Genomic DNA, 16,133 nt, shown 5'->3' on the forward strand with positions numbered 1-16,133 from the left:
TCCCACTGCATTTCTACAAAATTCCCACTCCTTTCTACAAAAGTATGTTTAAAAGGACAGTTCAGCATAACTGTGCAAAGCCCATGCTTGGTAGCGCTACTTGTCCTCTATCTTATAAAGCACTCCTGTTTGTTTCCACAATAATTATCAAACTGCCTTGCTCAGAGCCCATCAGAGAGAAGCAGATTTGATACTCAGGAAATGGAATATAAGAGCTGGCTTTTTATTAAGGGCTCATCTCTCTAACCTAATTGAAGAATTTCTTTTCTCAGAGTCTCTGAGCACTTCACACACACACACACACAAAACAGATTTTAAACCACTTAATACTCATTCTGTGGAGTGATGAGACAACATTCATACATAATTTGTTGTGTTCGCACTAAGCCGTAATATGTGATTTGTTTAGTTTTGGCCAACCAATATGAACCCTGCCATTTTATAACTTTAAAAAGAGTTCTGCTGAAAAACGTTCAAACCCTGAAGCCAATTTTAGGTACCACAAAATATATGGTTTCAAATATTCCAGGAGTGATCCAGAAGCTTTTCTGGAAAAATTCAAAGCAGGCTTATTTTGAGGATATATCACTTCCAGAATATTCAAGAGCAGTTTCTTTCAGGATCAGAACATTTTGTAATGGCACATTTTGCAAACTTGTGATACTTCAGTATTCTGCTTTGTTCAGTTAAATCACAGTTGGACCCAACCCTGCCTTAGCATGAATTGAAAACAAACTGTTGAGTTTGGAAAATGTGCTTACCCAGCATTTTCATGTAATAGTCTGGCTATGACCCATGCAATTACGAATAACTTAGGAGCACCTGCAGCAGAGGAAACAATTTTGCGGTTAGTGCCTACTCATAATATAGAAGAAAAGCTGGATTAGGTTAGCTGAACATTTTGAATAATAATAACAAACCCTAATAACTTTATGAAAAGGAAAAAATGAATCTGCCTAAAAATAAAAGGATGGACCCAACACACCTAATAGAAGGCTGAAGCGCACAGAAATGTGCAAACTTTCAAAATGTCTTTACCCATTAAGGCAATCCCCCTGCTTTCACAGCTGAGTATTGCACAAAGACTAACGGGGCTGAGTGGAGGGGAGGGGAATTTGAATCCAACATTCCTGCAGAGCGCCATATTTGGAGGGAATGGTCCACCTGTTTGCAGGTTCATATTCAGTTATGTTAGTGGCAGGAGCTCGGGCATAAACTTCGTTTGCCCTCCCAAGCACAGGAAAAGAGATGGAAGACAGAAAAAGCCCAGGACAAAGAAAAGCGAAGAGGAGGAGAAGGAACAAACCAGGAGGCAAAATAAAGAGAGAAAAAAAGCGATCCAAAGGCAACTTGGGGAAGAGGGAAACTAAGAGACCACTGCCATTAAATAGGCAAGGGGAGTAAATTGAGGCTCTGCAATAGGTCACTGAACATCCCCAGACAACATGTTTGTCTGCTAACTAAGTACAGTGGATGCTTACCCCATCCCAGAGCCACAAACCACCAGAAGAACTTTCTGTCGGAGAAGAAAGAAATGGCCAGCAGGCTGTGGAGATAAAGCCCTTCTACAAGAAGCCAACTATAATTTGCCATGATGCAGAAGTTAACAAAGGCTATGATCATCTTGCACCTGCCCTAAAGGGGAAACAAGAAACATTATGAAATATTTTTTATTTTTAGTTTTATCTCCTTTCCAGAGAACCTTTGACCCATTGCGCCTTATTTATCAGTGGTCTATCAGTTCCTTGGTTTCAATACTTTAGAACAGGGGTGTCAAACTCGCCATGTCACGTGTCATGATTTTTTTCCCCTTGCCAGAGCTGGGGTGGCTGGGATGCATCCGGCCTGCGGGCCAGCAGTTTGACATCCCTGCCTTAGAAGAACCATGCTAGATTCGACCACCTACACCAGGGGTATCAAACTGGCAATGTCACGTGATGTGTCGCGACGTATTGTGACTTTTTTGCCATTGCCGGCAATGGGGTGGACACAGTTTCGCTATGATGCATCCAGCCCGCGAGCCGGCAGTTTGACACCCCTGATCTACACAGTGACATTCTGTTGTCATAGCAGAAATATAAAAGCAAATCATAATTCTGCTGAAATATGAAAACCACCACCAGCGTGTTCCAAATGTCCTCATACTGGATGAATATTACATCCTTTTCAGTTCCTTTCCTAACAGTCCTTAATATGGGATTTTTATTTTTACATGGGCTAGGGTAGCATTTTCATCAGGCAACAATCCCAGAATCCTTTGAGTAGTAAAACTGCTTCTACTTCGGTTTCTTCTAAAGTTAATCAAGATTAGTAGACCAAATATCTGATCTCTTGCAGGGAACAGACCTTAGCAAGTACTGTTAGATCTTGCTACCTTAGCTTTTCTAGATGGACACATGTCATTTTCTTCAGTCTGATATTAACTATGAATTAATCAAAACTGTATACAAATACATGTGCCCTATATTTCTGCTCTGAGCTTATATGGCTAATTGAACTATGCTGATCATTTTAATCAAGTTGTTGCTGTCACAAAATCAAAGGCAAATTAAACACAACTTGTGCCACTTTAAAAGCTAGCAACTTATTTAAACAAGAGAAAGGTACCAGAATAAGCAATTTTGCAATACGCTTTCTCTGAGTTTAAAAGCAATAAAAGCTATTTTTTTCCATTTTCATTCTTAATTAGCTTTTTTAATGCTTTATTGAACTGGGTAGCTATATATATTTCTACTTCCTTACTGTGTGTAATTCACAGTACACAGCATCATCCGTGTCCTCTGACAGTATAGGATCTTTGATAAAGTTTGCAGTCACCCTTAAGATGAAAGAAGCAAAAAGCTGTATATGGATGTAATTCCTTGTACAGCGGAGTTTCCTATTCAAAAGGGAGAAACAAGGCATTATGCAGTATTCAAAACAGGTATTCTCATCCAGCCATGTCAAGATTTAGGAAAGAGAGATCATTACTGTTGTTTAAATTGCTTGGAATCATTTGCTTTAATCTGCAGCAAGCTTTCCAAGATTTAAGCTAGACAACTTTCCAAGCTTCTTGCCTGTATTGTCTAGAATCCAATTATATGCAAAGAAGAAGACATTGCCACTCTAGGTTAATATTTAATGTTGATTAAACATTCAATTGACCTGCTGATTAAATTAAAAATGTTGATTTTCTTCAATGCTGGACACCTCCTAGAGTCACTGTGTGCGAGTCAGGCAGCCATATAAATCTACCTAATTAAATAAATACATTTATGGATTTATCAGATGGCTTATTCCTGAGGGCAAAAACTCAAGTGAGTTCAGCTCAACTTGGGTGAGTTCACGGACACATACATATAGGTTTCCTGGCTGAAGTGGTTTGCCATTGCCTACTTTCAGGATGTTTTTTTTTTCTTTAATCAATTTCCCAGTTTAGCCTAAAGCCCTGGAATTTTCTGATAGTCTCACAGCCAAGCACTCATTGAATCTCAACTCTGTTTTGCTTTTTGAGATCATATGAGTTTTGCTACGTCCTGCAACCTAGTAGGGCTTCTGTACAGTAAAACTGATAACTGTAAATTATGTTAATTTCTTGCACAGTGGCTCCCAGGGAAACACAGTATAAAAATAAAAAATCTACTTGACAAATTAAATGCAATATCATACGATCAAGTAAAAGCAGATAAAGTAATATGGTCGTACATTCTGAATATATCATGGAAAAGTATTGTCAGATCTATGATTATCATAATTTCTCCACTCCCAACCCCACCAATGAATGGAACAGGATTCAAAATATCTCAGTGTTTTACATCATTTAATACACCCAGACATATTCATGTGGGTCATTACTAGATAAACTAAGGAAAGACTAAGAAACATGTGGATAATTCTTCCTCACCGGAAAGAAGCTAAGATGCCCAAGGCTGCTGTCAGAGCTATGAGGGAAATGCTGCTTCCAATAGTGTACACGGTCTCCAATTTCATTAGATAAGATACCTGTAAGAAGACATCAAAGGATATTTTGTTTCAGGTAGGAGTTGTGTTCGTACAAGAAGCCCTTCAATGTTGCGTTAAAAATAATATCATAGGAACATATCTTTTATTTGCAATAAACTTAGTACCATCATGCTTTGAGGCAACTGACTTTCTCTGCAAATCCCAGTTATTTTTTTGGTAGAACTCAGTTTGACTGAAAACATGGAAGAAACAAAACAAAGAAATATCCTCAGCCAGGTGTGTAATCACTGTTAGCATATTTAAATCAGAAGTGGGACTTACAATATTACATCAGACCAGAATGTAGCTTATTTGTGGCTCATTTTAATATGTGGGGATGGCTATTATGATTGGAGGGCCAAGATTTACAATTTAGAGTTATGTGTAAGTTCAGTCACTATGGCTTTTTTGACAGACCATGGGTAATCATGGTCTAGCAGCATGGGTGATCTTCATGAGTACTTATGTGACTGCAGTAGGAATCAATGATCTGAGGCATGTTGAGTTGCCTTGTTCACATGACCCTCAAAGGCAATACCTAATTCACTTAATACAACAACAGATACATGATTCTGCTATTCCAACATTTTGAAAGAACATGTATTAAAGAGGCTATTGAATTGGACAGTACTAAATTGGATCATTGGTGCTGCTATTTACAGTTATTTTTCTTACATGAAGCAGCTCTCTTGTCTGTGAATCCAACTAACCAAGCAGAACAAATAAGCACTTGTAGAATAAAGATGAAAGTAACCCCAAAAATACGTTTTCTGTAATGATAATAAAATGTCTGCCTTTGTTTGTACTTTGGCTTTTATATCTCACCTTTCTATATCCATTTAAACAGAATATAAAATGCTTAGTGCCTGTGCACAACAATTACAAACGAACTAAATTGCAAAATAAAAACAGCCTCATAAAGCACAACCCTTGAGAATAAAAGAGCCCATTAAATGACTGCAAAAAATAAAACTCTCTAGTGCCTGCTTAAAAGTGGGCAAGGAAACAAATGATGACAACATCATTGTATATTGCACCTTCTGATCTAAGTCTGTTGGCAGCATACTCAAGTAAGTTAAATTTTCAGGCAGTCTGCCAGGACAGCCCCTCATGGAAGCTGCTGCAATAATCAATTCTGTAATTAAGTAGAGTGTCAAAAACAAAGGCTTGATCCAATTCTTCCTTCAAAGGACATAATCGGTTAATCAGACAAAAAAGGTAATATGTATTCCTGCCCTCCTTGTGTGACCTACCTATCCATTTGCACATCCATGTTTCAAACATGTAGGTTTAGGGAAGCTCAACATTTGTAGATACCATAGATTTATGAGTGTCCCTACTGGTTCCTAAGTGGGTGGATTTAAACCTGAATCAGCCAGGTTGGCACTCTATTTATTCTTCAATGTGTTTCATTGAATCTAGTCCTTCAGTGCACAAGAGAAAATCCAGTTCCGTGAGGTCAGAGGAAATAAATGGGTGCAATTGTATCAGCAAAAAACTATTTCAGAGATATAGGACACTTCCAGACAAGTAGCCTTTCTGATATATCAATCCTTCTGAATCCAGTTTAAAATGCACCTAGTAAGTGAGATGACTTTAAACTATTTTCAGACCTATGCAGAATATTAGGTGCAAGGCAGTATAGAGTTCACAACCAATCTCCCATCAATTACTGCTTGCTCTTTTGTCCAATAGTTGAGCAGAAAGAACTGTCAGCCAATCAGGGGTCACCTGACAGCCAATCACTGACTGCCTACACCCTCCCTCTCTTTTCAGGTCCGTGCTGCTCAAAGAGAACAGAAGTCTGTGTTTGCCATGTTGGCAATCCTTGTGGCCTTCACCATTCCCAATGTCAATGTGATAATAATTCCGCATTTGGAGTTCTTCCAATCATGATGATGAAATCTCAGATCTTTATGAGCCTTGGTGGTGCAGTGGTTAGAATGCAGTATTGCAGGCAAACTCTGCCCACAGGCCGGGAGTTCGATCTTGATGGGGCTCAAGGTTGACTCAGCCTTCCATCCTTTCAAGGACCCAAATTGTTGGGGGCAAGATGCTGATATTGTAAACTGCCTAGAGAGTGCTGTAAAGCACTATAGGGTAGCATATAAATCTAAGTGCTGTTACTATTGCTATTGCTATGAGAAGCTGGTAGAGCCAAGAATATCTCTCCAATAGAGCCCAGACTATTCTGAAGTAGCAATACTATCTTTTTCTGAAGTAGAATTTGTTGCCTTGAAACAGCAATTCTGCATCCGTGGCTATAAGTGATATCACTGACATGGAGACAGCTGGATTTTCTTCTTATGTGGACTTTCACACTTCTGTGATTGCTAAATAGTAACCAGACTTCAGTATATGTACATGTCAATTTTCACATATTCATAGCTAATTTATGCACCTGCAAAATATGAATGTGCTTTTACACATTCAGAAAATACTTTTTAACACCCCCCTTTTTTGTTGGTGGTGGTCTACACAAGGGCCAAATATTAGACCAACTTTTGAGCTTGCATAAAGGATTTTCTATCATGTGCAGAAATATTATAGCTGAAGAGGCGAACTCACCTTAGATTCCCACTCAGTTATAGGGGCATTAAGTTGTTTGGCATTTAAGCCACAAGCAATATATGGTTTGGGATATTTTTCTGACCAGCCTTCCCTGGTGCAATTACGATACATAAACCCTGCATTGCAACAACAAGAACAGGAAAAGCCCACAATTAAGTACTGGACTATAAATAAGAGGAAAATGTAGTTTTGAATATACAGTCAAAATTATTTGATTTTATTGTTAAATTAAAGCAAATAGTGATCGTAATATGATGAAAAGGTCTAGCATTACTTCCCATTTCCAGTGCTGGCCTAAGAGGAAATTATTTTCTTAAAAGTAATCTATTTTATTTTATTAGATAGGAAGCCAGGGCTAAAACAAATATACACATAAGACCACCCAGAATGTTTGCAACTGTGCTGTGATCCCAAGTAGATTAATATATCATGCATGGGAGCTGGGGAAGGGAAGGTAGGGTAAACAAGAGGCAAATGACAAAATATGTGTCATGGGACACAAATATAAAAGGGCCAGGTTTGCATTGTGATGCCACCATGCACATTTTATCATTTCCTGAGTCACCAGGGTTTATACCCAATGTCTCTGAGAGCATACTAATGAATGTTTTCTTGAATAGATCATTATTAACTAAGTTTCTACAATGCATTATGTGAGCAATATGTGAACTTTTTGTTCATTTCATAAGAACATCAAGCAAGCCCCACTCAGACTTAAGGATCCATCTAATGCGCTATCTTCTTTCTCAGGGTGACCCCAGTAAATTCTTCTGGGAAAGCATTTCTTCATGCTGTCCTTCTGGGAATCATGATACGAAGGCCACAGCTGCCTTCTTCATCAACTGGAATAAGTTATTCCTCCTAACCATCATGGTTAATACACATTGATGAGTTTATCTTCATCAATGTAACTGTCTAGACCAGCGGTCCCCAACCTTTCTGGCTCCATAGACCAGCAGCGGCAGCGGGGGGGGAAGGGGGATGGTTTCACGCACACAACCTAATCTCGCACATGCACAAATGGAGGTTTGCGCCCTTGCCTGCTGCTTGCACAGACCGGTTTCCAGAGGGCCGCGGACCAATAGTAGTCCATGGACCTGGGGTTGGGGACCTCTGGCCTAGAAAACTACCAAGAGTCATTTTGAGTCTTGTAGGAAATGAACAAGCAAAGAAGCAAATTCTTGGACGTCTTACTGTTTTGTTTTGTTTTTAATGCAGCCCTCACCTCAGAGTTCAACCTACAGTGTTTTGGTGCCCAAAATGAGCAATTATGGTGTCCTGGACCCTGAATGAAAAACAGACAACATTCTTCATATAGGAACAGAAGTCAGTCTAATACAGTTTGAAAAGTAGCCTAACTCCTTCAGCTCCAAAAGCCTAAGACAACTCCCAGATCCTCTGAAAACGTGTTTGACCATTAAATCATGGTTCTCGTGTTACCTGTTTGTCCTGTGACTATTTGAAAGGCTCGGGGACAGGGTGCACTAACAGTTTGTCCGATGGGAGAAGACAGCCAACAAGTAAGATTATCCCACATGCCAAGGCATCTGCCTAAGGTGCAAGAACAAAAACACATCAAAATAGTAAATGAATCCTACAGAGGGGAGGGGAAAAAACCCTATCATAATCCAGAGGCTGTGCCTGCATCAACCAATGTATGGGAAATCAACCTCTAGCACTGATGATGTTACCTAGTTGGGTAATGAAACGTCTTCAAGAAATCAACCAAGCTCAGAGAGCATCAAGGGCCCCTCATTTCAACCCTGAGTTACATATATTCTCCTTTATTGGTATATCTATCTCTGTGGAGTAGAGTAGAAGTAAGCACTAGCCTCACACCATGCCCTTTATCCTCCTCCTTTCTGATGCCACAAGTATTTTACAGCTTGTAAAACTATATTAAAGAGTTCCTCCTGTTTACCTTGCATCTCACAATGTACTTGCTGTAATTTCGATCAGCTAGGGCTACATCATATATAGCCCAAACAGCACAGGGTTTGGCAGTCTACCAACCTCCATTAACTAATGCCAGTACTCACAAATCATGCCATCCCAGGAGCATGTATTAATGGACTGCCAAGTGTGCTAAGAAGGGGAGAGAGGTGAATTGGTCTTCTTATCTTCTACTAAAGGTCTACCTTTACTTTGGTGTTCAGAGCTCTGTAAGATTATTATGGGAGGGCAAGGAGCAAAAATATACTCTAAAAACAGATACAAATTGGACAGATATTTCTGAATTCAAGTGCTGACTAAAAAGGTATGCAAGGTCATTCTTTTGTTTAGACAAGGGCTGACTAAGTCAATGAAACCTAATTAATTAAAACCAGGAAGAAGCACATTCATATTAGTATTCAATCAACTATTGTTCCAGAAATCTCCTTGCTAATCCTCCCAAATATTTAAGCTTACTTCATCTTAACTCATATGATGCCAGGATCATAAAATGGGACATAAATCCACCAAACAGACTACTCTTTTTACACAAGGTTTAATTATATACTAACTCTTTTGGTACTGGGGCTCCCTTGAGGGAGCTGGGCAGTGTACTTTCCATCGTTCAGAATAGCAAAGTGCTCATAATATTTAAATATTCATTTTCTGGTATCTAGTATGGTTACTATGATAGTTCAAAAATTGTGGTATCAGGGGAAGGTTTTAGAGATAATCAGCAAATTAGAGTAGGATTTTGGCTAACAGGCTATTCCCAGTATTGATTTTTGAAAGTTAATCTCAACTCTTAAGGTGACCAACTTTTTTACAATGAAAAGGAGGACACAAATAAATTGAAGAAAAAATATCGTAAATAAAAGAAACATTTTATTCATTGCAACAATAATACAGACAACTTGCATGTGCAAAGTTTGCCAGCCGGGTGTTTTGGCGCGCTCAGCAGCAATTCCTATTGGCTTTCAAAAGCCAATAGTGGGAGTAACACAGCTCATGCAAAAGTTGAAAAAAAAAACATCAAAAAAGGTGCCAGAACGCCATTCTGAGCTTCTATGAGGGAAAAAAAAGCCCTGCAGATTAGTCTTCAAATATCGAAAAGGAGGACATGAAGGACAACACTTTTTGAGGGAGGACAGAACTTACGAAAGGAGGACTGTCCTCCCTAAAGGAGGACGGTTGGTCACCTTACAACTCTTGTTCCTCCATGCACAAATTGCCACATGGAGAGCTTGTCCTGGAGTAGGAAGAAAATGTGATTTGAAATTGATATTCTACACATCCCTGCTCCTACAGGAGGTGTAGATATCAGAAATTTAGGCTAGAACTATACTACACATCATGATTATCTGGATTCACAGGACTTGCTGAACCGTAAATAAATTATAAATTAGCTGAACCATAGCTTACTCAAGTTATACAACTCTATCCTACAACTAACAAGTTTGAATAGACATGTGCACAAAGACAGTATATGTATGTACTGTATGTATCTATGTATATATGTTCGTGTGCACACATACACACACATAAAGGCAGAGACAAACACAGAGTTAGAGAGACAGAGAAAGAAAGGCATTAATTAACAGTTTAATCTTCCAGCTTCTCTACGGGACATTCTTCCCTGATCGGTATAGCTACAGAACTAATTGCAAATTAGCATTTTGTTCCCCCTTAATTAATCTTCTATTCCTTATATGGGATTATTCTCATCTTTCCTTCTTCCTTTCTTATAATCCTCCACTTCTACATTTAGGCAAGAAAAACCAAATGCACAAGTACAGCATAGGTGGCACCATGCTCAATAGCAGTAACTGGGAGAGGGACCTCGGAGTCCTAGTGGACAATCACTTAAATATGAGCCAGCAGTGTGCTGCAGCTGCCAAAAAGGCCAACACAGTGCTAGGCTGCATTAACAGAGGGATAGAATCAAGATCACGTGAAGTATTAATACCACTCTTCAATGCCTTGGTAAGGCCACACTTGGAATACTGCATCCAGTTTTGGTCACCACGATGTAAAAAAGATGTTGAGACTCTAGAAAGAGTACAGAGAAGAGCAACAAAGATGATTAGGGGACTGGAGGCTAAAACATATAAGGAACGGTTGCTAGAATTGGGTATGTCTAGTTTAACGAAGAGAAGGACAAGGGGGGACATGATAGCAGTATTCCAATACCTCAGGGGCTGCCATAAAGAAGAGGGAATTAAGCTATTTTCCAAAGCACCTGAAGGCAGGACAAGAAGCAACGGGTGGAAACTAATCAAGGAGAGAAGCAACCTAGAACTAAGGAGAAACTTCCTGACAGTGAGAACAATTAATCAGTGGAACAGCTTGCCTCCAGAAGCAGTAAATGCTCCAACACTGGAAGTTTTTAAGAAGAGACTGGACAGCCATTTGTCCGAAATGGTGTAGGGTTTCCTGCCTGAGCAGGGGGTTGGACTAGATGACCTCCAAGGTCCCTTCCAACTTTACTATTATTATTATTATTACTTCCAGAGTTTTTTATAAAAAAGAAAAAAATAGGTAAAAAGAAAAAGAAGAACTGTGGATTAAATCGCCATTTCTAAATATGCAACATAAGTTAACAGCTAACTAGTAGAGAAAAAGTTAAGTAGTTAAAAGTTTATCTTATAGTCTCATAAATTCACCTAGAGATAGTGACTATAGCTATAAAATAAAGAAATTTTGATTGTCGGAAGAAAGTCTAGGCAAAATTTTAATGTGTAGAGATGTTATGCTGATAAATAAGATACATATTGTCAAAGCCTGGGATTTCCCATTGTAAATGAAAACTGGACTGAACAAAGACTGAACAAAGGAAAAATGTTGGCCTTTGAATTATGGTTTTGGAGAAAACTGCTGAAAGTACTGTTACGGGTGTTATGTTCACCTTATATGCAGCCCTATCATTCATCTCTATTGTATTTGTTTCATGTGTCACATTGCTGCTCTATAATTCATCTCTATTGTTCCTGTGATGCATTTCTTATTCATGTTGTATTCTCTCTTTCTAAGAAGATGGTTTCTGCACAGTGATGGCTTGTATTGTATTTATTTACTCCACATGAAACATGGTGTCAGAACTGGGATTGGATTCACTTACCCACTGGCAATGGGTATGCACTGTGTTGATACCACAGACCAATGCTAATGACAGTTCTGAGCAAGCCGGTATCCCTGACAGCAGTCAAATGCAAAATGTCCCAGTAAGTGGTGAGAAGAACCCAGTAACCTCAGCGAGATCGAAGAAACCCTTAGTACAAAGAGAGCCTGTCCTGTAGTGGTAGACGTCCCCAACCATCCAACAAGTGTTGTTACTAGTTCTCATCCAAAATTTCACAGTGTTGTTTGGTTAACATGAAAAGGGGAAGATATAAAGGGTGTTATGTTTACCTCATGTGCAGCTCTATCATTCATCTCTATTGTATATTTTTCCTGTTGTATTCTCTCTCTCCCTCTCCCTCTCCCTCTCCCTCTCTCTCTCTCTCTCTCTCTCTCTCCCTCCCTCACACACACACACACACACACACACACACACACACACACACACAAGATGGCTTCTGCACAGTGATGGCTTGTATTGTATTTATTTACTCTAGCAAGATTGAATTATTCCGTACGAGATGAAGTAGAACCAGCCTACTCATTAGAAGCACTAATAAAAAAAGCCAGAGCTTAAATATTTTGGGTGCATTGTGGGAAGGTAGGAATGTTGGAAAGGACCACAATGCTTGGAAAAATCAACAGTAATTAGAAAAATGCCAACAGAAGACAAGATAGCTAGAAGCCAATACTGACAATGCAAGCACGAGTTTACAAGAATACTGAGACAATCCTTAGAGTGTCCCAGTGAGTCCCAAAAAGTTAGAAGCAACAGAATTCCTGAACAACAAGATGTATACAAGATGTGTTAACTGAACATACTGCCATTCTGAAATTTTAGGTGATCCAAATTTCTCTTGCTATATTTCAAATAGTTTAAACTAGTATTTCTCAATCTCAGCAAGTGTAAACTGTGTGGATTTCAATCCCCATGGCTGACTGAGGAATTCTGGGAGTTGAAGTCCACAAATCTTAAAATTGCCAGGTTTGGAGACCTCTGATCTAGATGGCCCCAACTCACATGCTGAGACATACCTGAATTCCTGAGTAATTCATTTCCAGCTGTTCTGTTTGCTTCTTCCTGGGCAAGTGCCGAGGTGCAGAGTTCTTTTTCCATCCTCATGATTTTTTTGATTTCACATGATGAAATGAAAGCTCCAATCTGCTGTATTAAAAAGTATCATTTTATCACTTTTTTGTTACGCTGATTACCAAACATAGCAGCTAGGTCCTTTTTTATATAATTATAATTAGAGCATTTTAAAATAATGCAGTGGCTTATTTGTCTTCTGAACTCAACTAAAGCCCAAACTCATTAGAATTTAATCCTGGGATTTGTTTGCAAGAGCGGGGAAGCACTCTAGAAGACAAAGCTGCTTTCCTCCTTTCTGAAAAATTGAAATACCCTTCTGAAAAGGGTATTCCAACTTAAGGGCAAAATGGTCAACTAGACTCCAATATATATAGATCATATTTTTTAAAAAAATGTTTTTCTTAAGTTGTTTCACATTACACCTAATTCCAGTCAATGAATCACATGATTCCAGATGAGGCTTATAGCACAATCAATCAAAACCATCATGCGGTTATTCTATCATGATTGTCATATACTTCTAACTGGGAAGGCAGAAAAATGACAAACGATGCATTCTTATATCATGATGCAAATGCTTAAGTCATGGGCTTTATGTTGTGACTCAAAATGCAAATTTTTATCACACACACCCCCTGTATCCTCTTGCGAGTCTCCTGTGATAGTTGTCCCCATTCCATTCACTATCAATACCTCTTTGTATTATTCCAGCCTTTTTTGCTTAACACAAATAGTGACAATATAATCTAAATTGAAAATAATTTACTCATCAGCTCTGTTTTTTGGGTTTTCCTAAGGAATTTATTAAGTCTGGGTTTGTACAATATGCTAAATTAAAATGTGGTTGGCTAGTTTGCAGTTTGCGAATACAACTACAATTTAGTTACTGTGTCTTGCCTGGATGCATGGAATACTGAAAGTGCCCCATTTCTCTATGCCTGTACAATTCAAGCACTAATGGTGCAATTCAGTCTAAACATTGTGTGTTGCTAGTAGGGAGATCCTGGGCAACCTTTTGCAATTCCAAACAAGCAGACCCAAGAGATTTACAACATTCTGGGCGACTGCCTTGTATGGTGGTAAAGTATACTTGGCTTTGCAGGTCAGTTTATGCAAGCCTGATTTACATCAACCATGCCTAGTGCACAAGAAATACCTATTTCTATGAGTGTAGCTGAACTAATCTACTTTCACACATTATAAAAAAAAGTTAGCATTCACCATTATTGGGCCCTGAATCAACTTCTTCTATTAAAATCAATTATGTATATAAATTAAAAAGTTTTATAGAATGAATACCCCAGAGTTGATGATAACATAGTTTATCTTGACATGTTACCTCCTGCAAAGGATTACTGAATGCTGCCATTCTTCATACAGATTTCTATACTTAAAATACCTCTGAAATTCTAACTCGCATGCCAGTTTATGCTACAGTAAAATGGTTGCTTTTATGATTGGATTTCTTAATCCATCTATTCCCCTCTCTACCTGGATGGGGATATGTCCAACTAGATAGCTTTCCAAAAATTGAAGGGAAAGAAGAATTGGTTCACAAAGAGCAACTGTAGACACAAGGGGGAAAGCATAGGATGTTCAGCACATCAAACAGATGCAATTTCTCTGTCAAGGACTTACAAAGGCTACTGCACAGCTAGATCCAAATCAGAATTTAATTTCTAGAGAATTCCTTTTAGGGCAGTGGTTCTCAACCTGTGGGTCGGGACCCCATTTGGGGTCGAATGACCATTTCACAGGGGTCGCCAAACCACGCTGTCCGCCATTTTTTCCCTTTTCCCTAGCTGTCTTACTCCCTCTTATTGATGGCCACGCCCACTTGGGGGTCACCACAACATGGGGAACTGTATTATGGGGTCACGGTATTAGAAAGGTTGAGAACCACTGTTTTAGGGCATGCAACAACCCATCAGTTATACATTAGGAAGACCTGCTTATGCAGCTGAATGATCCCTTTGAGTAAGAGCTGTAAGTCTTGTTGGAATTAAGTTTGAGCTTTAATTTATGAAATTTCAGATATATGGTTATAACTCAATCAAAAACATTTCAACTTGATTAGCCTAACATTATGGTTAAGTAACTGTACAGGTAGATGTTGCAGTATTAGATATGTCCCACAGAAAGCAAAGACTACCAGGTTTGCCATAAGAAGAGTGTCTTCTCTTCAATCCTGGATGGATGAGATATGAGACATCTACCATCAATGAGAGCCATCATTTGTGGGTTTTTGCAAACAATTTAGGAAAGTTACAAAAAAACCCTTATTTTTATATAAGACAAAATTACTTTGTCCTTCAAACCCGTACGGTATTTTTAATTTTGACAGGCAGTTGCTTGCTATGTTCTTAAGGGAAGTTCTTTCTTTTCTTCTTTTATTTCTGAACAGAGGTGCTAGCAAGAGTACAGTAGGAGTATCCAATGAAAAACTCTTATTTTGCTTTAACTGCATCAACATTTTGATGGTGATTTCTCCACTCCCGTCCATCTTCTCACTTAAAATTACGTTTAATTTTATTTACTTACTAGTAATCCCAAGGAGCGGAGGAGGGATGTACAGGAAATATTGAGAGCTTGATACATCTTGAAGATATACAACAATATCAACCTCCAGATGGGAGCCAGGGCTTCAACTTCTCATATGGTCAGATGGGATGATGGGAGTTATATGTTAACCCTATCTGGAAGATGATAGGTTTCCTACTTGTAATCTGTCAATTGACCTAACCTTATCCATGTTGATGGGAGAATGACAAGACTCCAAAAAAGGGAAGGTTTCTACTTGAGGAAGTTTCTTTAATCACTATACCACTATACCAGGGGCAGGCAACCTTGGCTCTTTTATGACTCGTGGACTTCAACTCCCAGAATTCCTGAGCCAGCATGGCTCAGCCTGGAAACCTCTCCCTTCCCCTCATCATGGCTGGCTCAGGAATTCTGGGAGTTGAAGTCCATGAGTCATAAAAGAGCCAAGGTTGCCTATCCCTGCACTATATCAAAGACAGAATAGCAACTTCAGTTGTGATGAGAGACTTATATTGATGGACATTAAAGCAAGCTGTCAGTCATACATGCAAGAAGGAGTTTTTCTTTCTTTGTCCTAAATGGCAGATGTTGAATAAAATTGATAAGCATTATTTTGGAAAAAGAAACCTACAACACAAGGCAGCAAGTGTGGAATTTAGGGGTATCAGATCTGGATCGTAACTTCTGAAAGATCACTCAGTGGAAAGACAGACAGACAGAATGCTCTTTTCATTTGGTGTTATCTAATGATTGTCCAGATTTTTGCAGCCTAGATCCAGTAGCCCCAATGAAGCTTGATCCTTATAACCACAACCATAAGAAATACAGTACGGGTAAGTTAAAATTCTTCTATTTCAACTTGCAGAAGTAAATCAAAATTGCCTGAGATAAGTCAGGA

General features: G+C 38.9%; 1 protein-coding gene across 4 annotated transcripts in view; it reads right to left on the reverse strand.

The window, feature by feature from the left end:
- The window catches only part of SCTR (secretin receptor), a 32,775-nt gene that overhangs the window by 10,881 nt on the left and 5,761 nt on the right, over nt 1-16,133 (reverse strand). For 3 of the 4 annotated variants that reach the window (XR_005558201.1, XM_039355717.1, XM_039355715.1), the window contains exons 2-8: nt 12,637-12,766; nt 7,993-8,103; nt 6,550-6,668; nt 3,884-3,981; nt 2,743-2,878; nt 1,482-1,635; nt 762-822 (exon numbers count right to left, since the gene is read on the reverse strand). Coding sequence is in view for 3 of the 4 variants with exons in the window: in XM_039355717.1 (XP_039211651.1) it covers nt 762-822; nt 1,482-1,635; nt 2,743-2,878; nt 3,884-3,981; nt 6,550-6,668; nt 7,993-8,103; nt 12,637-12,766 (809 nt within the window). In the remaining variant the exon portion in view is untranslated. The remainder of the gene's footprint in view (nt 1-761; nt 823-1,481; nt 1,636-2,742; nt 2,879-3,883; nt 3,982-6,549; nt 6,669-7,992; nt 8,104-12,636; nt 12,767-16,133) is intronic. The other variant, XM_039355716.1, reaches the window with a different exon arrangement.

Source organism: Crotalus tigris, unplaced genomic scaffold (genome assembly GCF_016545835.1).
Source record: "Crotalus tigris isolate CLP2741 ecotype Arizona unplaced genomic scaffold, ASM1654583v1 scf7180000018737.1251358, whole genome shotgun sequence".
Classification (NCBI taxonomy): Eukaryota; Metazoa; Chordata; class Lepidosauria; order Squamata; family Viperidae; genus Crotalus; species Crotalus tigris.